At 50.1% G+C, this 24097-nt stretch overlaps 2 protein-coding genes across 2 annotated transcripts in view; one reads left to right on the forward strand and one right to left on the reverse strand.

Moving 5' to 3' along the window:
• Nucleotides 1–24097, reverse strand: part of CDH3 (cadherin 3) — a 97776-nt gene that overhangs the window by 36291 nt on the left and 37388 nt on the right. Inside the window, exons 2-3 of the mRNA XM_058675043.1 lie at nucleotides 8908–9060; nucleotides 8581–8701 (exon numbers count right to left, since the gene is read on the reverse strand). Coding sequence (XP_058531026.1) covers nucleotides 8581–8701; nucleotides 8908–9018 — 232 coding nt within the window. The 5' untranslated portion in view covers nucleotides 9019–9060. The remainder of the gene's footprint in view (nucleotides 1–8580; nucleotides 8702–8907; nucleotides 9061–24097) is intronic.
• The window catches only part of SMPD3 (sphingomyelin phosphodiesterase 3), a 251544-nt gene continuing 238624 nt past the window's right edge, over nucleotides 11178–24097 (forward strand). The window contains exon 1 of the mRNA XM_058675031.1: nucleotides 11178–11188. The gene's annotated coding sequence lies outside the window, so the exon portion shown is untranslated. The remainder of the gene's footprint in view (nucleotides 11189–24097) is intronic.

Here is a 24097-nt window from a genome sequence, read left to right on the forward strand (position 1 = left end):
TCAGAGTCATGAAAGCAGACAAACCTGTGCCAGCTGGCTAAGGGTTTGAGTGGCCTAGAAAGTCTCTTGGGGGGCGTGGAAAGCAGCTCACCAGCTCTCAGACCTCCATGTCTGGAGCTTTGTGGCCCTGGCTCTGAGCCTTCTCTGAAGTTAGCGATAGAGCCAGGAGCTGTGAACTCAAAGGCCGGGCAGCGGAGGGAGGCAGCTGTTCCTCCCTGTATACACATCCTGGCTCACCCGCGCAAGCCCCAGGCCTTGGCTCCCTGGTGTTCAGCAGGACCTGCAAAGGGTCCTGTCAGCTGGAAAATCTGGGGAAATCCGCAGACTTCTGATGTGCCTGGCCACCCACAGTCCTGATGGGGCTGGGGGAGGGAATAGGACCAGACCTGTTCAGCCCCTCTACTCATGGCAGAGTGGGGGTGGGGTGAAGAGAGGCAGAAGATGACCGCCAGGGCAGGGTCTCAGAACACTCCCTCCCTCCCCGACCTTAAAAGGGAGGCCAGAGTTCTGGCAGTACAGGGCCCCTACCAGGCCAGCCCCTGGTGATTAACAGAGGCCTGGAGAGGGTACAGGAATTCCAAGCTTTGGGTCATAAGTTAACCATTTCCAAGCCTTTTCTGTGGTGTGGCTGGGGCCAGTGACTCAGCACTGGTTAGCACCTCATAGTTAGGGGGTCGCATCTAAACTCGAAGCCTGCCTCCAAAGACTTCCTAGCTGGGCTGCAAAGCTACCAGACTAGGTTTCCTATCCAGTTAAATGAGTCCTCTTCCACCCACCTGGTGGGGCTTGTAGGAGGATTAAAGGGGGTTACAACACAGCAGTGGGATGCTGGAATTCAGTAAGTGCTCAATGACCAGTATTCAGGTTTTCATATCCTGCCAGGCTGGATGCCTGTATTGGCAATGTGGGTGACTGGGTGACTCAATGAAAAAAAGGCAAGGAATTAGCAGGGAGGAGGAGCCCTTGCTCTCTGCTCAGATGTCCCCTCACCGTCCCACCCCAGTCCAGCCAGAATAAATGCACAGAAGCTCATGCTGCCCCCTCCGGGACATACCCCTCCACTCCAAGACACACCCCCAAGTCTTCTTCAGTCTTCCACTACTTTTCACAACATACTAGAACATGCTTCCCATTGGTAACTCTTTTTCCCTTTCTCTACCCACTTAATTTTAAACACACACCAATCTATTTTGTCTGTCTATCTCTCTCCACTAGCTGGTAGGTGGCCCCTGATGCTAGGGTTCATTTGACACACTTCATCCACTAATGCGCTGCAGCATCCGGAATGGTACCTGGCACCTGGTCAGTGCTCAAGAAACAGTCACTGAAGGAAGGCTAAGGTTGGCCATTGACCTGTTTCCCCCTCAAACAGGGAGCTCCTGAGGTGAAGGAGCGGTGGGCCTTGCTTCTCTCTGGCATCCAGGATGGGCTCAGACACTTATTGACTGAACCATCACCACGACTTGGTCTTGGATCCCAGACACCTCATTACAGGGAGGGAGGAGCTGCACTGGATCTCCCCTGCGACAGGTACTGGTCTAGTGGTTAAGATGCCCATGTCCCGGACATATTAAGACTTCTGGCTCCAGCTCCTCATTCCAACTTCCCTGGGAAGCAATGAAGTGACTGCTCAAGTGGTTGAGTCCCTGCTACCCTCATGGGAGACCTGGCTTGAGTTCCTGGCTCCCAACTGCAGCTGAGTAGAGTCCCAGCCATTACAGACATCTGAGGAGTGAACCAGTGCATGAGTCCCTTCTTGCCTCTTGAATTTATTATTTTTAAAATGTATTTATTTATGTGAAAGAGAGTTATGGTGGTAGGGGGAGGGAAAAGAAAGACTGATTTCCATTTCATGGTTCACTCCCCAAATGGTCAGAGGGGCCAGGCCTGGATTGGGCTGGTCCAAACCCAGGAGCTTCTTTGGGTCTCCCACATGAGTGAAGGGGTCCAAGCACTTGAGCTGTCTTCCACTGTTTTCCCAGATGCATTAACAGGGAGCTGGATAGGAAAGTAGAGCAGCCAGATCTTGAAAGGACACCCAGTTGGGAGGATGGGTCAGTATGGTTTTATCTGCTACGTCATGGAATCAGTCCTTTGCCTTCTGATTGAAAAAAAGAATAACAAAACAATATATACGTAAATTTCCACCCAGGAAGATCTTCTTACCTAAGAAATTCAGGTCTTGGGCTTAGCACAATAGCTCAATAGCTAAATCCTCACCTAGCAAGCACCAAGATCCCATACAGATGACAATTCTTATCCCAGATGCTCTACTTCCCATCCAGTTCCCTGTTTGTGGCCTAGGAAAGCAGCAGAAGATGGTCCAGAGCCTTGGGACCTTGTACCCATGTGGGAGACCTGAAAGAAGTTCCTAGCTTCAGATCAGCTCAGTTCTAACCACTGTGGCCATGAGGAGAGTGAACCAGCAGATGGAAGATCTTTCTGTCTCTCCTTCGCTCCGTAAATCTGATCTGCCTTTCCAATAAAAATAATTCCTTAAGAAAAAAGAAATTCAAGTCATTTCTAGATTCCTTTCTACTTTGGAGTGAAGTGGCGAGCATTAGCTCAAGGGCAAATAAACGGAAAATTTCTCCCTTAACACAAAGTATATGACCAAATATATTTAACAAAACAACAACAAAAAATCTGCTGTCTTAGCCTAGGATAAGATGAGAAACAAGTATCCATAAAGGGGCAGACTGGCAGGAAGACTCTGGGAGTGAGAGAACCCAGAAGAGACCCAGCTACTTCAGGACAGAGAAAAGCCGGCTTCTGAGCACAGGACCACGATACTGGACACACAGCTATCATGTCCTCAGGTCCAGCAGAGACTCACACAAAAAGTTCACAGAGCACTACTCACAGCAAGCAAATCCCGAACTACTCATGTGCCTGTTGACACTGGAAGTGTAGCTAGTCACATAATGCATTATCATACAACAATGACAAGCCCCAACTACAACCCTGAATTGTGCAAGAATCTCAGTGTGCTATCAAAGAAGCCAGACAGAGACAGCAAACAGAGACACGCTGACCTACAGGTTAAAAGCTGGAGCAGGGATTATCTTGGAAGAAGATGAAGATTGGGAGGGAAGGCACATCAGAGACACTGGTAGGACTCTTTGCTGATCTGTGTGCTGGGAATGTGGGTGCTTTACATCTGTGCTATTCATATTAGGCTCACTGGGCTCTGTTCTCTGCATACGTAACTAGGGGCTACCACACGGCACCATGAGCTGTTACCTGTAATGCTAACCTTCCATGTCAGAGTGCCAGCTCGAGTCCTGGCTGCTCCACTCCCAATCTAGATCCCTGCCAATGCACTTAGGAAGGCAGTGGAAGATGGTCCAAGTAACTGAATCCCCACCCCCCATGCGAGAGATTTGGATTGATCTCTAGGCACCTTGCATCAGCCTGAACCAGCCCTGGCTGTTACACCCATCTAGGGAATGAACCAGCAGATAGAGACTCTGTCTCTATCATTCTGCTTTTCAGTGAAAATCTCTTGTGTACATTATTCTCCAATAACAGTGGACTGTGAAGGAAAACCACTCAGTCTCCTCAAGACCAAAGCATCAACTGTTCTGGACAGGGGAAGCCATTCTCTCCCTATGTCTCCTCTAGATGCTCTGCAGAGCTGTAGATTCCAGCTCTAGAAACCCAGTACTTGATACAAGCAACACCTTCTTCATGCAACAGGGAGATGAGGGCACCCTCCCCAGGTAACCTAGGAACAGAGTGCCATGTGAGGAGGTGGGAAGGGAGACTAGAGGTTTGAGACCTGTTCCCCAGACACACACTAACGGTGAGGAAGGACACAGCCTTCAGTACCCAGCCTACTCTGGGCTGATCTGGGAAGGCAGCCCATGAGGCTCCAAGCCAAGGTTCCTATACGTTCCTCAGAGGCAGATTTATGGGGAAGCATGGGATACCCACCCCAGGGCTACGGAGGCAGCCAGGACTTAAATCATGGCCTTGCTGCTACTTTCCCCCAGCAACCTTATACCAAGATGCAAGGCAAAGGGAAATTATTATCAGTTGGTTGGTAAAGCAGCCACAGACACCAAAAATAACTAACATGAGCTTGGAAGCTCTCCTAGGGTAGAGACTTGCTTCTGCTCACTGCTTTAGTTGCAGTTCTAAAACAGGGCCTGACATGTGCAGATGCAAAATGTACATTTACTCCAAGAATGAGATGTCAACAAAGGCCATAGCCCAGAGTTGATGGACTCCAACATAAAAGCTGACAGGAGCAAAGCCAGTCCTGTTGTTGACTCACACTCAGATCTGTTACTCAACTCCGAAGGTTCCTATCAACGCTAGCAACAGTCATTAGCCTTTATAGTCATTACCCACCAGAGGCTGATGAAGGTGAGATGAGCCTGCCAGGGAGCCCCTGCAGAGTCCCAGGATTGCCTGACTTTAGCTGTCTCTCAATAGTTCACCAGCAAGGATGGGAAGGTCACTGTCATCATTCCCTCGCCTCCCAATTTTATTTAAAAGGTGGAGAGACAAAAAAGTTCTCTCATCCGCTTATTCACTCGTCAAGTGCCCACAACAGCCCAAAGCCAGGAAACAGAATCTCCATCCGGGTCTCCCACGTGGATGGCAGAGATTCCAGCAGTTGAGTCATCACTTGCTGCCTCTCTAGGTGTGCATTAGCAGTCCGCCCGAGCTGGAAGAATAACCAGGCGCTCTGATGTGGGATGTAGGCATCCAAAGTGGTGTCTTAACTGCTGTGCCAAATGATCACCCTCACTTTTAATCCCTGTGCTGTCACTGGGCAAGTTCTCTCCGCTACCTCCCCTTTTTCGTTGTTGGTCAAGAAAGAGCCCTAGCAGTACCTCCAATGTGCCTTCCCTCCAAGATAACCCTGCTCTGACTTCTAACCTGTGGGTCAGAGTGTCTGTGTTTTGTGGGGCTGGAGCAGGGACATTTCTACTCTGTTTCTCTCCACATTAACTTCCCACTCCTTGACTGAGAATCAAGCCCCCACAACTGGGGTTTTTATAAAGACTATATCCAGATCAGTTCTTTACAGGAATGTTTCCGGAAAATTCTACAATAAGAAGAAACAAAGAATTCATTGGTCTTGAGGCTGGAGGTTGTTCTTGGTGACTAAGATTTAAGGTTCCAACATCCCACTTCTTCCATCTACTTCTGACTCTCCAGTAGCAAAAAATGCCAGGTATATGTGACATGGCATGCCACCACCTACAATGTCAGCATCCTGTATGGATGCCAGTTCAAAATCATGCCTGCTCCGTTTCCAGTCTAGCTCTCTGCTAATATATTTGGGAAAGCAATGGAAGATGGCCCAAGTGTTTGGGTTCCTGTACTCACATGGGAGACCTGGATGTAGTTCCAACCTCCTGCCTTAAGCATGATCCAGTGCCAGTCATTGTGGCCATCTGGGAAAAGAACCAGTAGACAGAAGATCTCTCTCTCCTCTGTAACTCTGCCTTTTAAGTAAATAAGTAACTCTTTTTTTTTTTTTAAGATTTATTAATTTTATTACAAAGTCAGATATACAGAGAGGAGGAGAGACAGAGAGAAGATCTTCCATCCGATGTTTCACTCCCCAAGTGAGCCGCAACGGGCCGGTGCGCGCCGATCCGAGGCCGGGAACCTGGAACCTCTTCCAGGTCACCCACGCGGGTGCAGGGTCCCAAGGTTTTGGGCCGTCCTTGACTGCTTTCCCAGGCCACAAGCAGGGAGCTGGATGGGAAGTGGAGCTGCCGGGATTGGAACCGGCGCCCATATGGGATCCCGGGGCGTTCAAGGCGAGGACTTTAGCCGCTAGGTCACGCTGCCGGGCCCAAATAAGTAAATCTTTAAAATGCCATGGGATGTGAGTCAAACTTCCACTGAAATCCTACCAGATCACTGCAAGCACATCTTTTAGTGAAGCCACAACCCCTGAGATTTCTTCTGTAAAGTGGGTTGACACTCAAGGTTGGCATGATTTATACAAATACATATCAAAGTTCTAGGACTTGGACCCATCCTGAGAGGTCACAGTGTCTGTGACCCCCAGAGTAGTTCATGAGCCATTTATCCTGGTGAGTTGGACCATTAAACTGTGCCTCTGCTTCTCCACCTTTCAGAACTTGGGCAGGGCTGGGCTCTGAAGTTCCACCTCCGAGACTAAGAGCTCTCAACTTGTTCCCACTTACTCTACCTGCTTCAAGGGACTGCTGAGAACACAAAGCAAGCTCGGAGCTGTAGGAGGGCTTTGAAGCAGAAGACACGCACACAAACAAGGTATTAATTATACAAGATTATTTCTTTGAGCTCAACTTCATAGACACCCGTAATATTTGTACCCAGGGGCAAAAATGTTTCTTAGCCCTGTGGAAGCTGTTGTTGGCCAGACTTGAAGAGCCTGTGTGTGCCTGTGGGGTAACTCTTTCAACACCCTGGATCAGCCTGGGGCTCCGGTTGTCTAAAGGTTGGGGATCTGGGGAAGGCCAAGGTGAGAAACAGCAGTATTTTCTGGTTGTTGTTAGGAGTAGAGGGCAATACCAGAAATTTACTTTTATTTTTACTTGTACTAAGGAAGGAAGGAAGGAAGGAAGGAAGGAAGGAAGGAAGGAAGGGAGGGAGGGAGGGAGGGAGGGAGGAAGGAAGGAAGAAAGAAGGAAGGAAGGAAAGAAAGAAAGAAAAAATGGCAGCCTATATCACGCAAAGCTTGCTCTAAACACTGGTCACAGTGCATGGGGACTCCAGCAAGGAGAGCCAAGCACGTTCAGCCGCCATTTAACGACCCAGGTGTGTTTCTGGCACGAAGTCACCCTCTTCACCAGACATCCAAGAAAGCTGAATTTCCTCAAAAGGCTTAAAATGCCTGACCTCACAGAGAAGCACAGGCCAGCTCAACCGTGAAATAGAAAACTTGATCACACTTCCCCCCAACAGACTCAAGCCTGGTGGGTGACAGGGAACCTGATATTTCTCGCTTCAGTAAGAAAGATAAGGCACAGACAACACTGAGAGAGCAGCAGGCTCTCCGGACTACAGTTAGAGAACTTGACAATGGGGCTGGGGGTGGGTGGGGAGTGCTGATTTGGCATAAGTCTGGTTAGCTTCCTTAGGGAGCCGGAATTGGATTTGGGGCCCTGCCCAAGTTAACCTTTTTTTTTTAATACAGGTTGGCTCCATTGCAGTTTGTTAGCCAGCCAGTAATAAACTCATGTGCAAGAACTTAAAAGTTTATGAGGCACGGTCTCTTAATGCCTGTCCTCGGCTCCCTACAGCCAAGAGGCTAGGGGATGGGGGGAGGGGGTCCGCTGGCCTGGCCTGGGTGTTAATTGTTTCGTCAATCTGCAGAGTTATTTAGGAAAAGAATTTTCCAAATGAGGCTTGTGTTGGCTTAGAGGTGCCCAATCCTCTTTGAGGAACAAAGGCAGTGGTTCTGTCCCCTGGGAGCTGACGCCTCTCCACTGCAGCTCTAGCTTGTGTGGGGGTGCCAGAGTGGATGGAAGCAAGGTTTTGAAAGTCAGGTAAGCAACAGATTCCTTCCCCTAGAAAAATGTGCACACACGTGCACACACACGTTCTCAAACAATTTCACAATTCCAGATCCTCAGGAACTCCACCCAAGGATTCCGGGTTCCACCCCTGTGTAAGAACTGGGGTTTGATCCCCTGGAGGAACTCCCCAAAGTTCTTTCCACGGGGAGGGGCAGAGCCCACCTTCCCCCACTGCCACCAGCAGGCAGCTGCTTAGGTCTCCACCAACACACTGGTTCCCCAGACCAGTGTGACCTCTGCTCTCAAGTTTTTGAACTTGGGGACAAGTAATTGGAAGATCAAAAATGTGCTTTGATCTCCCATCCACCACCCCCTACAGCCCCAAGTCTCCGGGCTAAGGGCACCTCCGCCTCTGACTCCTCTCCACCCCCACAGTAACCTAGCAGCTCAACCCCAAGAGGCTGGAGCAGGGGAGAGGGTGTCCACGTTTTTGAGGTCCCTGCCCAGGTGTTCCAGGCCCAGTTTCCTGGCGGGCTGCAAGGGGTGCAGGGCCTCCTCTGGGAAGGGCAGGGTTAAGAGTGCATTCCAGCTGCCCGAGAAGAAGGGGGGCGGGGGAGGGGAGCGCGGAGAAGAGAAACAGACCCGGTCTGTCTGTCGGAGACACAAAGCACGGTTCACAAAGGGGGCCCGAGAAGGGGCGAAGAGGGCTGCCCCGGGCACGGCTCATCTCCACACCTGCGCGGGGGCTGGGGGAGGAATGTGGACGGCGCATTCCTCCGCTGGGGCCGGAGCGGGAGAACTAACCACGTCGGGGCTGGGGGGTGAGGGGCCAGCCGCCCAGCGCTCGGGTTGAAGGGGGGCGGTCAGGAGGGTCTGGATATAGATAGACAGCGGCGGCTGGCTCAGGAGGGGTGGATGTCAGAGTGAGCTATGCTGTCCAGCAACCCCCACACCCAAGATACCGTCTGCATACCACAGAAATAGAAGTGGCGTCCAAAGCCCCCTTCCCCGGCCCTCCTGGACACCCCTTGCGCGGGCCACCCGGGAGCGGACCGCATGCGATCCCCGTTCCGAGGGTCCACCAGGGACAGCTCTCGGAGTGTCTTACCTTTTTCCATAGCCTGTCCGGGCTTCGGTTCCGCGCCTCCCGCTTCCAAGGTCACTTCAGCCTCCCCGAAGCCCGCCTGGCAAGGCTCAGAGGCTGCGCGTCGCAGCCAGCAAATCTGCGCCTGAAGGCAGAGTGGGAAGAGGGACGCTGAGACTGAGCCTACTTAGTTCCGCACTCCTCCCCCGGGGAGTCGTTTCGGGTTCCCGGGCATCCGTGGGTCCCAAGGAGCGTAGCCCCGCGCTCTTTCCAACGCCACGGTCGCGTGTGGACCCCGCCCGTTCTCCTGGGAGCAACCCTGACCGGGGCAAGGGCCCCGCGGTGTTGTACCTGGAGGAACAGGAGGAGGAGGAGGAGGAGGAGGGTCGCGACAGGCCCACCAGTGAGCCCCATGGCTGGAGAGTGAGGGATGACGAGGTTACCGCGACGGCAGCGTAGCATCCAGGTCTGGGCACCCCTCTGAGCTGTGCAGCTCGCTCCAGCCTCAAAGAGGAGGCCAGGTGAGCGCAGTAGGTGCTGATTGGTTCCGAGCTAGGAGGCCCCGCCCCCTCGCAGGTGGGGCCGCGGCCGGCGTGGTCCCGCACCTCGCAGCCGCCCCTGCCAGCCACCGTGCCCGCCTGCCTTCTACTGGCTTTTCCGGAGTTGTTCCTGGCGGGAACTCGGCCGCTCCCTCGGGTTCTGGGTTCGAGGGAGCGAGAAAGCCGCTTCACCCCACGCCTCCGGAGCGCGAGACCCGTTTCCTTGCCTTGCGGCGACCGCAGTGGGGAAGAGCGGAGGTGCATCTGAAAGTGCCGGAACACACGGGCTCTCAGTCCATCCCCGAGGCGCCCCAGCGAGCGAGCGTCGCTGGGTGGAAGCCAGCCGCTTCCCCTGGCCCCTGCGAGGGGCGCTGCCCGGGGGCCTCCTGTCTCCACCTTGCCGGCCGGCCCGCGCGGTGGACCTGGGGCTTTAACCTGACAGTGACTGCCCGGTTGGGGTTGGGGGAGACCGCGTCGCAGAACCTGTTTCAACACTCTGGAGAATCCTTACTTAGAATGCAGCCTGGGAGAGAAGGTCCCAGAGTTCGGAGTCCTGGTGGCGCCAGAGGGTGCGGTGGTGGAGACGGGGTGGAGAGAAGGGGTAGGGGTGGTGGTGGTGATGGAGTAGGAGGGAGGTGGTTATCAGCCCCAAAATCTCCACCCCTTTCCCCCAATAAATAACGAACGTGTTCTCAATCTGCCGTACAATGTAAATAAAGGCGGTGTTCCAGGCGCAGTCGGTTCCATACCGTGTATGGTCTAAGCAAGCACTGCTGGCCAGGCAAAGCTGCCCCCCAGGGGTCTCCCCTGGAAAACGGCCCCACTCACCCTTCTCCAGATTGGAACACGGAGCTGGGATCCCTGCCTCTACCCTCCTCTCAGCCAACCTAGGCTTTCCTCCTTTTTCACTTCTTTTTGTTTTAATTGACATTTTCATTTTATTTGAAAAATGAGAGGACAAAGAGGTCTGCTTGTGGTAACACCAGTGAGCCGGGGCTGAGGAAGAGCCGGCACGGAACGAAACTTGCCATTGCTGCACCCGGCCTGCCCTTTCCTCCCTGGGCTGGTTCCTCGCTCACCTGTTCCTTGTTTCTTTGAGAACTCCAGGGGCTGGACACTTTCTCTTCCCTCTCCCTCCCAGATCGTATTTAGGGGTTTGAGGAATCTTCAACGATGGACCTCCAAGTCCTGGCCTGGTACCTGCCCCCACCCCCACCAACTTGCAGGCTTGCTGCTCGTGCTGCCTCGGTTAGGGGTCTCTCCCAAGCACAGCTTGGGCTCATGTCTGGCAAGTGAAATTGCAGTGACCCCTCCAGGCCTCGGTTGTGCATCTGTCAAATGGGGCTGTGCTAACTCCTCCCTCCCTCCTTTACAGTGGTACCAGGATACAATGAATTCCTTCCTGCACACAGAGGAGGATGAAGTAGATTAACATCTGTGAGGCGCTGACCTGGGTACCTGGCTGAGCCAGGCCCCACGTGCATCTTATTACCCAGGATCTGGCTCATTTGGCCTTCCCTCTCCCACCAGCTAAGAGAATGAGAAGTATTATAATCCTTCAATTTCACGGCTGAGGCTAAAGCGAGCCAACTGGCATCTGTTGTCTCGGGAGTGCTTCTGCTATCGCGCCAGTGGTCCCAGAGCTGGGGTGAGGGGTGGACTTGGCACAGGGAAAGTCCCAGGCCCCTCGCTGAGCTCTGCGCACCCACCTGCCCCACTCTTCCACAGGGGGTGCCTGCCCAACCCCATGGGAAGTCAGATGCCCGCACGCGAGAGCACTGAGCAATGGCACAGGCCCCAGACCGCACCGGGTGGCCGGGCATACCCTCGCCTCACGGGTTCCCCCGCGCCTGCCCGGAGCCAGACGGAGCCATTAGGCGGACCGTTAAACAAAAACGAGCCTCGGGATGCAGGCCCTAATTAAGTAAACACTCGACTGGAGGGCTGCGGAGCACGCTCATTTCCGCCTGCATCCCAGGCGCTCTGCATTCCGGGCGGGGGCGGAGCGAGCCGCGCAGAACTGAGACTCAGCGCTTCTGCTGGCCGCTCCTACCACTGGACAGGCTGCCTTCCCCGTGGCTCCGCGGTCTGACGTTCGTTCATTCATTCATTGAATACATGTTTGCTGGAAGTCAGTGATGGCCAAGCGTTACAGGTTTAAGAGTGAACACATCAACGGACCAGGGCAGAGCAAAGCCAACACAAGGAAACACTGAAGCTGTCAGATGGCCCTAAGTGCTGTGCCATGGAACAAGAAGGCCATGGGAAGGGCAGATTCACCCGGCAGGAGGCGGGCTGCAAAGTGTGAATGAAGTCGTTCAGAAGGTGTTTCAAGTCAGGTCCCAGCAGGAAACAGCAACCAGCCCACGCAGGAGTCAGGCCCAAAGGCAGTGGAAGACCAGTGAAATCATTTTGTCTGGCCCTGTCGAGGCAACCGCAGCCAGGACTCAAGACTCAATAAATCTGTAACAGGCTAATTTTTAAGCTGATAATTTTGCATGGCTGGAGAATGATGTTAAATATCCAAATGGCCCTTGGCCAAAAAAGAAGATTCCCCAATGTTGAACAGAGAGGGTTCTGGAAGCAGTGGAGGCACTGGAGACTACAGGAGGGCATGACCCACTTTGCCAACTGGAGGGTGAAGAGAGGAAACCATGTTGTTGGAAGTCTCAGGGCAGACAGCAGGCAGCTGCAGCAAGGGTCCCCTATCCAACCCAGCTGTGGTGCATGTCTCTGGCAGGGCACAGCACGGAGGAACAGGAGAAAAAGTACCTGCCACCTCTGTCCTCTTGCATTTCATCTCCCAAATCCACTCCAAACCTGAGGCAAGAAAGTCCAGGGGAAGGGGCTTAGGGGGATCCTTGTCTCTTGGCTTAGCGCAGGGAACAAAAGGGCAGAAAAGGGGCGGTACGAATGGTAGCACCTAAGAAATCCCAGGGCTCTCACTAAGAAACCTGAAGGGTTGAGCGGAAACAAGGGACAAGCTGCAGCTAAGGACATCTAGGGGAAAGGGTGTTGATTGGAGCAAAGACGGGGCCCAGACCCTGAGCAGGTTACCAGACACCATAGGGAGGTGTTCTAGTGTGGCTCGGGTCAAGTGAGAAGGAAGAGTCAGAGTTTGGGAGGGGAAGTAAGTCCTGCAGAGCCTCCCAGGCCACTGTAAGAACTGTGGCTTCTCTTGGGCCCGGCGGCGTGGCCTAGCAGCTAAAGTCCTCGCCTTGAAAGCCCCGGGATCCCATATGGGCGCCGGTTCTAATCCCGGCAGCTCCACTTCCCATCCAGCTCCCTGCTTGTGGCCTGGGAAAGCAGTCGAGGACGGCCCAATGCATTGGGACCCTGCACCCGCGTGGGAGACCCGGAAAAGGTTCCTGGTTCCCGGCATCGGATCGGCGCGCATCGGCCCGTTGCGGCTCACTTGGGGAGTGAAACATCGGACGGAAGATCTTCCTCTCTGTCTCTCCTCCTCTGTGTATATCTGGCTGTAATAAAATGAATAAATCTTTAAAAAAAAAAAAAAAAAAAGAACTGTGGCTTCTCCTTTGTGTTTGGGTGGGAGTGGGAGCAGTAAGCCATTCTGGGTTCTGAGCTGAGAGGTGGTTTGAGAACAAATTACTGAGTCCCCAGGCAGAAACTGCTGGATTCTATGGGAGTCATCCAGGTCAAAGATGAAGTGATCTGGCTCCACGGGGTCACTGTAGAAGCGGCAAGAAATGAGCAGATGTTTTTAAATATCAGGAAGTGATAGGTGTTGGCAGGATGTGGCGAAAGTGAAACCTTTGGTCACACTATTGGGAGTGTAAAATGTTGTAGCCTCTGGATAACAGTCTGGTGGCTCCTCAAAGGATTATGAATACAACTACCATACACTGTATATATGGGTTGCATTACCACACTGTCCCCTTGTAAATATGCGCAGTTCTTCTTGTCAATTAAAATTTTAAAATTCAAAAGAAAGAATTACTGTATGATCCAGCTATTTCACTGCTAAATATACAAGAGAGTTTCAAAGTTTGTGGAGCAATGAAGCTAAAAAGTAAGTTTGGAGCAGACACCATGGCATAGTAAGTTAAGCCTCTACCTGCAGTGCTGGCATCCCACATGGGCACTGGTTTGAGTCCCAGCTATTCCACTTCCCATCGAGCTTCTTGCTAATGGCCTGGGAAAGCAGTGAAGGCCCAAAGCTCTGGAACACTACACTCACGTGGGAGTCCCGGAAGAAGCTCCAGGCTCTTGGCTTCGGATTGACTCAGCTCTGGTCATTATAGCTACTTGGGGAGTGAAGTAGTGGATGAAAGATCTTCCTTTTCTCTTTGTTTCTCCTTCTCTCTGTTTATCTACCTTATAATGGCCAGAGCCAATCCCTAAGTGGCTCCAAATGGCCCCAGTGTTCAAGGCTGGACCAGGTGGAAGCCAGGAACCTGAGACTCCATCTGGGTCTTCCATGCAGGATGCAGAATCCAGATTCTTGGGCCATTTTCTGCTGCTTTTTTTAGGGTCATTAGCTGGGAGCTGGATTGGAAGTGGAGCAGCCAGGATTCAAACCAGCGTTCATATGAGATACTGGTGTTGCAGGTAGCAGCCTAACGGCTGTGCCATGATGGGGTTTGGGGGGAGGCTTAAAGCAGCATTATTCCTAACAGCCAGAAGGGGGGCATCCTAAGAGTCCAGTAACAGATAAACAGGTAAGCAAAATGTTTAATAGGTATAGAATTTTAGTCTTGCTAGATGAAAAGAGTTCTTGGGATGGATGGTGGTGATGTGTACTTTAAAAATGGGTAGGATGGTAAGCTTCATATAGTGTGTATTTTATCACAGTCTTTAAAAATTGCCAGAAGAAGAAACAGAAGTAATCAGATTCTGGGCATACTGTGAAGGTACTGCCGAGATCAGCTGTGGGGTGGGAGAGGCAGAGAGGGTCAAAGGTGCATCTAGTATTTGTTGCCTGGGCAGCTTCATTTCCTGAGCCGGGGAAGGCACATGTGGCAGACACTGCCAAGGCCCAAAGTAGTCCCCTTTGCAAAGTATTCTCCCTGGGCTCTCTGTCCGTGGCATCTATGTGTCAACGCTCCTGACAACATGCACCAGGATAGTCAGAGGCCTGACCCGGGTACCCAAGTCTCTGTGCCCTTGCGAGGAAGCATACAGAATCTAGCTTTCTCTGTTCCAGCCAGCCAGATGCCAAGACATCAATGCCACCTCAGGCTGCCCTGTAGGATCAGGATGCAACTTCCCTCGGAGGGACTCGCCTGTCTGCCTGCCTTCTTGTTTTTCCTTGCTCCTGCTTCGTCCACTCATTTACCAATTCTTCCTTGGAGCACTGCCTGTATTCTTAGGTCCAGGGACATGAATCACTATCTCAGGGTTGGTTTCTTGGAATCACACTACAGGTGGAGCCAGCTTGGGGTGAGGCGATGACCCGAACTTCCACTTGGGGCATTTCTAGAAATACCTCGTTCAGCCGCACATGGCTGCAGTGCACACACACCAGTTCAGATGTGTGGCCTGGAGGTATTTATTTGTCATGATGGCAAAGTTATCAGCTCTGGGACAAGCTGTGGAGTAAGGCTGATCCAGATAGACCCCTGGGCGTCTGGGGCCTTCCCGTTTCCAGCAGTGTGGCCTTCTTCAGCAGTTAGCAGGTTCACTGTCCTTGACACTCTCCAGCTATAACATGCCTAGGATTCCTCCACTTTTTGCTCTTGGCAAAGGAAGTGCTTCTTCCTTGGTGTTATAGTCTGCATTCCACACCTAACCACGTGCTGCTTGCAGGCCTGAGGACACTCTGGCACTGTCTTCTTCCTACAAGTATCTCTCCTGCCCCACTCTCCACAATCTCTTTGACATCACTTGGGACACCCAAATTGCATATTGGAGTGCTTGGTTCAAGTCCTGGCTGTACTTCCGATCCAGCTTCCTGTTACTATGCCCCCTGGGAGGCAACAGATGATGGATGGTTTAAGTATTTGGGTCCCTGCCACCCATGTGGGAGACCTGACTGGAAAATTCCTGGCTCTTGGCTTCACCCTGGCCCAACTCTGTTGTGGGTATTTGGGGAGTGAACCAGTGAATGGAAGCTCTCGCCCTCGCTCTCTCTCTCTCTCCCTTTCAAAATAATTTAAGTAAACACTATGGTCCCAATCAAGTTCCCACCCTTATAATACCTCACAATAGAGAGAAGTTTCAGCACATGAACCCTTGGGGCACACACTCAAATCATAACCAAGTGACAGAGAGGGTCTGAGACCTAGTTTCCATTATGCCTCTGAAAACAACTGCCTGGGTGGCCTGCGGTGAGTTAGTAACCCCCTTTAAGGCTCTGGAGCTAGTAATTCCCGCTCAGTGGGTGAAGGTGGTTACTCCAGAATGAGCTCCTGACCTTCTCACAGCCTTCCCAAGTCAGGGGCAGAGCCCCTTGCACCGTCTGACTTAACCTTCTGCCCGTTTCCTCAGCTTCCTCACACGGCCATGTTGGCCTCCCTGTGGATCACACAGTGCCAAGGGAAGACCTGCCTCAGGCTTTGCCCCTGCTCCTCCCCGGATCGTGCCTACCCCAGATGCCCACTACCTCCCTGCTTCCCTGCTTCCCTCTGGTCTCAGCTCGGATGTAGCTCTGAATCCTGTCCATTTCTTCTGAACTGTCAGACCTTGGGAAGTGAATTCTACCCTTCTGGTGCCTCACTGTTTTCATCTATAAAGTGGGTTCAGTGTGCTAACACAGGTTATGAGTTAGCATTTGTGAAGCACATTAGGACACAGAAAACCATAGATTGCTGGGCTGTACTAACTGCCTTCCCTGCTGAGTGTTTTGTCTGTGAGAGGCAGGGATGTTCATCTCTTTTGTTCATGGCTATATACTCTGTGTAAAGAGGAGCCTGGCATAAAATAGATACTCAAGTATTTATGCAATGAATGCAACCAACAACATAACTATTAAGCATCTGGCAGTTTGCTAGGTGCTTGTCAGAAGCAAAATCAATGTTGATTCTCTATTCACTTCACAGAGCTGACGTGAACTCCAGTGAGCTCCCGAAAGGGCAAATGTTTGCTCTAAGTGCTGCACAGATCATAACAAAATGAACTACTGCTATTTCCGGATTACTCACTGGATACAGACTGTGCTGAGTACTTTCATGAATGACTTAATCTGTTTTTTTTTTCCCTTTAAAAATTTATTTACTTACTGGAAATGCAGAGTTACAGAGAGAGTGAGATTTCATTTACTGGTTCACTCCCCAAAAGGCCCCAATGGCTCAAAGTCATTAATCAGAAAATCCACCAAGGTCTCCCATGTGGGTATCAGGGGCCCAGGTGCTTGGGCCGTCTTCTGCTGCTTTCCCAGGTGCATTAGCAGGGAGCTGGATCAGAAGTAGGGCAGCAGAGACTCCAACTGGCACCACATGTGAGGCATTGGCACTATACATGCATGGCTCATTCTACTTTTCACAATTCAATGGGAATAGCTCCTATTATGCCGTTTTCACTAATGATGAAACTGAGTTCAAGTTCCTTGCCCAAGGCTGTATAGCCAGGACTGAAGCAAAGCCACAGTCTAACCAGCTCTGTCTTGCTCCAAAACTCCTTGCCCAATACTCTTTGCCAGTCTGCTAACTAACAATAAATACTTGCTGGGAGAATGAATTTGGGAAAGAGGTGTTTGCTATATTAGAAAGAACTCCACAATATCTGATCACTTCTCTTAAAAACCTTTCAAAATAAACATATTTGCCTTTGGTCCAAGGTTAAATATTGGGTTCTTCAAGAAACATTTGAAAAGAGCCTTTCTGCCCAATGTTGGTAGCAAAATTCTCAGAGCTTCACTCCCACAACACACCCTTATGGGGACGTGTCCCCAAAACAAGTGGATGCTTTCCTTTCTCCCAGGAAGTACCTGTCAAACCAAGTGGGGCCCTATTTTCTGGCACCACCGCATAGTGCTCTATCCACCTGATCCTGCAATCTCACTTATTCATGTCTGTCTCGGAACCTCTTGGCCCTTTCTGCCCAGTGACATTACTTCTGAATCCTTTGAGATGCTGAGAGAGACTGTCCCCACCAAGGAACCTGAGCCAACACCCTCTCCCTTTCCCCGAATCTTGGGCAGGGCGGGACTTTCTTCAGCACTGATGGCCTTCTGCCAAGGGCTGAGCTGTCAGTTTCCAAAGATCAGAGGCCAAGCATTTATGTATATGTGCAAGCTGAGGGCAAGGGATTGATTAATCAATAAGCACTTACAAAGCCCTGAATCTCAGTGAGTAGCCAAGGCCTAGAAACTCTGAGAACTTAAGGACCAAAAGGGACCTCCAAAAATCATAAAATCATGTTAATCTGCCCCGGGAGTCATCCTTCATCCTCCCCATGGAGATGACCACGTCTGGTCCTGGCAGGGTCTCTCCCAGATACCCTGGAGAGATGACTTCCTGCTGAGCTCAGCCAATGGGGTCAGGGGTATATGATGGAACAGAGAATTCACAGTCCTTTCCCTCTTCCTTCAGCAGCATCCTGGCAGGGGCTGTGTCCTGTCTGCATTTCTGGGTCCTTACTGTGGGTCATCCATGTGACCCTGGACTCTGGCCTCCTTTCCTTCTCTTCCTCTGCTACGGGGTGATGAGTTTCTGCTAACTCTGTAAACCGCATCACTGTCCCATTTTGCGTCTCTACTCTTGCATGACTTTGCATGTAGCTCCTGTTTTAAGTCCTCATGGTGATTTTGTCCTCCTGATTGGATCCTGGCTGACAGAGCGGTAAAAAATGTACACGGTACTTAATATATGCAAGACACTCTTCTTTTTTTTTTTCTAAAGATTTATTTTATTTTTATTACAAATTCAGATATACTGAGAGGAGGAGAGATAGAGAAGAAGTGGAGCTGCCGGGATTAGAACCAGCGGCCACATGGGATCAAGGCGAGGACCTTAGCCACTAGGCCACGCTGCCGAGCTCCAAAGACACTCTTCTAAAGTGCATTATGTAAATTAATTCATGTATCTGATTGTATCACCAGAGCAACGATCACATTTTAAAGATCAGAAAGCTGAAGCACAGTGAGATTATAAATCTAATGCATATAAAAGATTGCCCAGAAAGCTAATTAAAACTGAAGGAGGGGGGCGGTACTGCTGTTATATGGTACAGTGGGTTAAGCCATTGCCTGTATTGCTAGCATCCCATATGGATTCTGCTTCTGATCCAGTTCCCTGCTTCCTGGGAAAGCAGCAGAAGAAAGCACCCTGGCCTAGCCTCGGCCATCGCAGCCTTTGAGGGAATGAACCTGGAGATGAAACAGCACTCTCTCTAATTCTGCCTTTCAAATATATAAATAAATGTTAATAAACACACCACTGGAGATGGTAGTGAACACCACCCTGGTCTTACTGCATCAGACATGGGAATCCAGAGCATTAAACCTCCCAGGTGACTCGGATCCAGCCGGCTCAACATCCTTCCATGACCGGGTACTTTGTGTTAAGGATGAGCACACCAAGATTCAGATAAGGAAAAGTAACATGCCCCTAACAGCAGTGCATGCTCAGTGGCAGACACAAACAGAGCCAAGGACAGCACTTGCTGTTCACCTCACCTCTATCATCTTGTTCGAGGTCACACGGCTGGTTCGCATGTTTGGAGCTACTTAACCTGGGAACAACCTGCAGCCCTTCTTAGACAGGGATGCAGGATGGCTGAGTGGTGGACCAGTGCTTGGGAAAGGAAGAGGGAGGTGATTTAGTCTACTTAATTTCTTATCTTCCAACCTGAGTAATTTAAATTGCTCGTGACCCCTTCCTCCGTTCTGCCTTCCCCTTACTGACTCAGTAAAGCTCGGTAGGGTCAAGATCCTATATTTCAAAACAGGGGCCCAAGAGGAGTTGACAATTTAAGGAAATATGATGAAAATCCAAAAGGCTGATGATGTCAGTAATAATGCCAATACTGTAAGGGTTGGTATTTTGTACATCATCCCCACTGCTTTATTTCTAGCATCAACTACAGTGCCTGGCACATGATAGGTTTTCAAATAAATATTTATTGAATGAAACAATGATGACTCTTTTCTGCATTTGAAAATATTTTCAGTGAAGTTATTCACTGATCCTTCCAATGGACAACAGAGCTATCACGGTTCCAATTTTACAGAAGACAAAACTGAGTTCAGAAAGAATGGGTGACTTGCCAGGCCCCACTGGTAAGGAGAGGGTTACAAACTCTCTCCATGAACTTCTCTCCTGGAGGGTAGGATGAACAAATGCTGTGAAGAACACAGGCCAAAGAATGCAAACGTGAATGAAAAACAAACTACCAGGATAAATAAAACAACTTGATAAGGATAAGGACTTCTGGTGTTTGTCACTAGAGAAGCAAACTGGAGGACCCGACATTCCAGGGGTTGCACAGCTCCCTCTGTCTGTTGTTGGGGTCCTACTTTCAGCTACTGACTGAAGCATATTTGCTTGCCTGCTATGTTCCTAATAATTGCTTCTCCTTATTCCCTATTAGGTGTCAAGGGCATTGTGCACGTTCTTTCACTTAATTTAGCCATTTTTTTTCTCAAAGAACACTGCAATAATTTCTCTGGTACCTTTCCAATTATTTTTCCCCACTTCTGGTAGAAAGATTTTTTTAACTCCCAAATATAGCGCTGGTGCCATGGCATAGTAGACTAAGCCTCCACCTTCAGCATGGGCATACCATGTGGGGACTAGCTTATGTCCTAGATGCTCCAATTTTGATCCAAGCCCCCTGTTTATGGCCTGGGAAAGCAGTGGAGGATGGCCCAAGTCCTTGGATCCCTGCACCCATGTTGGAGACCTGGAAGACGCTCCTGGCTTCAGATCAATTCACCTCTGGCCATTCTGTGGCAATTTCAGGAGTGAATCAGTGGATGTTTCTCCCTAATGTCGGTATAACTTTGCCTCTCAAACAAAAATAATAAAATTAATCTTGGGCCCGGCGGCATGGCCTAGCGGCTAAGGTCCTCACCTTGAAAGCCCCGGGATCCCATATGGGCACCAGTTCTAATCCCGGAAGCTCCACTTCCCATCCAGCTCCCTGCTTGTGGCCTGGGAAAGCAGTCGAGGACGGCCCAAAACCTTGGGACCCTGCACCCGCGTGGGAGACCTGGAAGAGGTTCCTGGTTTTCGGCTTTGGATCGGTGCACACCGGCCCGTTGTGGCTCACTTGGGGAGTGAATCATCGGACGGAAGATCTTCCTCTCTGTCTCTCCTCTTCTCTGTATATCTGACTTTGTAATAAAAATAAATCTTAAAAAAAATTCATCTTAAAATTGCCAAATGTGTATCGCTTCTCGACCTTTTGGCTAAGATCAAGTGTAAAACTGCCAAATGTGGGGCCTGGTGCAATGGCTCAGTGGCTAAATCCTCACCTTGCAAGCATCAGGATCCCATATGAGCAGTGATTTGTGTCCCAGTTGCTCTGCTTCCCTTCCAGCTCTTTGTTTGTGGCCTGGAAAAGCAGTGGAGCATGGCCCAAAGACTCTGGACCCTGCACCCACGTGGGAGACCTGAAGGAAGCTCTTGGCTCCTGGCTTCAGATGGGCTCAGCCCTGGCCATTGTGTCCATTTGGGGAGAGTGAACCAACAGATGGAAGATCTTTCTCTGTCTCTCTCTCTCTCTCTCTCTCTCTTTCTCTCTCTCTCTCTGTAAATCTGACTTTCCAATAAAAAGAGAGAGAGAAAGGGGTGAGCTAGATCATATGAGACTCTGTAGCTATAGAAAGCACTCTTTTATTCCATTGGCAAAGGAAGCCAGTAAAGAATATTAATCAGAAGAATAATGTGAGTTGATTTATATTCTATGACAATACCCAATCCCTCTGGTTGTTGTGTGAGACACTGATTTGGGAAGGAGGAGTAGAAATAAAGGACAAGTCAGGCAGCTGGAACAGAGTCCCGGTAAAAGATCAATGGGCTTGGCTTGGACCCTGGTGGTGGCATGGGTGATGCAGTGAGGTGGTCAGATTCCAGATACAGCTTTGGCTACAGAGACTGGCTGTGCAGGAGGCAGAGGAAAGGAAGAATCGCGCTGTCTCCTAGTGGAGCTTGGACAGAGAACAGTGTCCTTCCTGTAGGTGGAGTGAGACACAGGCAGAATCAGGAATTCCAAGGGGACTGAGAAGATGGCACTCTTGTGAGCTAGCCAGGAGCACAGGGAACCAGCTGGCTGTGGGCTGTTTGGAACTGGCACTGGGAGCTTAGGCAGAATTGAAGAGACCCAAATGAGGGTATCTGCCTATGGATGATGCTTAAAGTACTGGATTAGCCTTTGAAGACTGGCTGGAGGAAGGACTAGAGAGATAAAAGGAGTAGAAGGCTGAAGTCAACACAGGACAGGACTTCAGAGAACAGGAAGTGGTCAGAGGAATCAATGCTGCTGGGAGGCCCTGAAAGATACAGTCAGAGAATGTCCACCAGACCTAGCTACTCCAAGTCACGGGGAGAGTAGCTGCACCTGACAATCAACCTAGACCTGGGCTGGACTAGACGGATAACTAAATGAGAGGTGAGAAAACAGGTAAAGACCACTTATTCCCAAGTTTCGTTTATTGGGCAGTGTGGAAAATGGGGTATGGCTGCAGGGGTGTGCAGGGTCCAGTGAAGCTTTGTTGTTGTTCAAATGATGCTTACTAGATTCATGCTCTCCACACTTCACTCACTGAAGAACCACCTTGATTTCTGCCCCATACTGTGGGTATTCCATGCTTTAAAAATGCACCAGTGAAATAGCAAGAGCCTGACTCAAGCACTTGGGACCCTGCTACTCAAGTTTTTACTTCTTTTAATTGGACTAAACCCTGCTGGCCACTGTGTCCATTTGAGGAGTAGAACAGTAGAGGAAGATTCTCTCTCTCTCTCTCTTTCTCTCTCTGTAACCCTGGCTTTCAAATAAAGAAATAAAACTCTAAAAAAAAAAAAAAAGCTTGGAGGTGGTATTGTGGCATAGCAGTTAAAGCTGCCACCTGGAATGCCAGCATCTCATATGGGTGGCAGTTCCTATCTGCTCTACTTCCAATCCAAGTCCCTGTTAGTGGCCTGGCAACAGTACTGGAGGATGGCCCAGTGCTTGAACCCCTGTCACTCATGTGGCAGATCCAGATGAAGTTCTTAGAGCCTGGCTTGAGCCTGGCTCAGCCCTGGCTTTTGTGGTTGCTTGGGCAATGAAGATGCCAGTGGATGGAAGATCTCACTCTGTAACTCAAACTTCCAAATAAATAACTAAATCTTAAAACAGAGAGAGAGAAAGAGTTGTACTAAAAGTCAGTCTCAAGTGAGTTTTAATTTTTTTGGGTTGTTTGTTTTTCCGCCTAAATCAGACCATCAAAACCAGGAAGGACCACCAAGGGGCCTCCCTTTGGATGTTTGGCTGAGAAGAGACAAGTGCTCCAATAGAACACCTCTGCTTGAGGCACTAACAGTGCTGCTGGCTCTGTTTCCCTCACCCCTCCCTGATCTGCCTTTTTTGTCGGGTCATTAGAGGGGCTGTGGCTTTCACACCTTCGTACACAATGGGTAAGGACTCCAAAGCTAGTCCGCCTGTCCTCCTCAATGGAATAGTGACAGCAAGACAAAACATCACCAGCACAAGTCTTTAAAAATTTAAAGGGGCTGATAAAAACCTCTATTCCACACCTGCCACAGGAAGGAAACTGCCCCTGGCAAGGGCCTCTGTGGCTGCCCCTCCCCTCAGGTGCCTGCCTTCCGCTAAACTCCTGGTACTTGCTGAGGGGTTGGAGGAAGCGGAAACTCCTCTTACTCACATGGGCGAAACTAATGAGCTGATGCTCTTCAAGTATTTTTAGGATCAAAGGCCGAGATCTGAGGCCCTGGCCAGGACACAGTTGCCTGGAGGCCCGGGTGGGCTCCCAGCGCCTGGGTGAGGAAGGGCCAGGTGCTACCTGTACATCTTGCACGCCTGCTGGGCCTGCCTGCCAGAGGACAGGTGTGCGGCCCTGAGGTCAGATCCCTGAGCTGCAGAAAAGAAAGGATTTGGGAACACTGTAATTAGGTTAATACAGGAATCTCAGAAGGGTGGGGGGAAGTGGAGTAAAGAACAAGAAAGAACAATTTAGTTTCCAGAGGCTGGGGAGAGCAGAGGGAGGTGAGAAATGGGGGAAAAGTACTTTACCCAGTACTAAGTTATAGTCAGAAGAAGGTCAGCTGTTACTTTGCTCAATAGGGGAACTATTACTAGAAAGAAACCAGAAGGGGTTTGAATGTTTTTACCCTAAAGAAATGATAAATATTTGAGGTGATAAATATTTATCCTGAGTTGAATGTTACACAATATATACATGTATCAGAAAATGACCTTGGACCCACCTGTACTATATTTATGCATCCATTTTCCTAAAAAGCAAGGAAGGTTTTTTGGTTTTGTTTTGTTTTGTTTTTTAGTGCAGTAGATTAACTTTTTCTTTGGCTGTTCACACTTGTGGTCTCACATCTAAGAAATTTCTACCAAATCCGAGTTTATGAAAATTCATATCTATGTTTCTTCTAAGAGCTTTTTAGTTTGAGTTCCTACATTTAAGTCTTTGGTCCTTGCTTCTCCCATTTCTGTTTATTTATTTGAGAAACCAAAAGAGTGATCCAGGAACAACGCAATAGCCTAGCAGCTAAAGTCCTCACCTTGCACACGCTAGGATCCCATATGGGCACCGGTTCTAACCTTGGCAGCCCCACTTTCCATCCAGCTCCCTGCTTGTGGCTTGGGAAAGCAGTAGAGGATGGCCCAAAGACTTGTGATCCTCCACCTGCATGGAAGATCCGGAAGAGGCTCCTGGCTCCTGGCTTCAGATTGGCTCAGCTCTTCAGATTGGCTTCAGATTGTTGCAGTCACTTGGGGGAGTGAATCAGCAGGTGGAAGACCTTCCTCTCTGTCTCTCCTCCTCTCTATATATCTGACTTTCATATATATATATATATATATATATATATATATATATATATGAAAGAGTGATCTGTCTTTTTTTAAAGATTTATTTTTATTGG

Source organism: Ochotona princeps, chromosome 16 (assembly GCF_030435755.1).
Source record: "Ochotona princeps isolate mOchPri1 chromosome 16, mOchPri1.hap1, whole genome shotgun sequence".
Taxonomy (NCBI): domain Eukaryota; kingdom Metazoa; phylum Chordata; class Mammalia; order Lagomorpha; family Ochotonidae; genus Ochotona; species Ochotona princeps.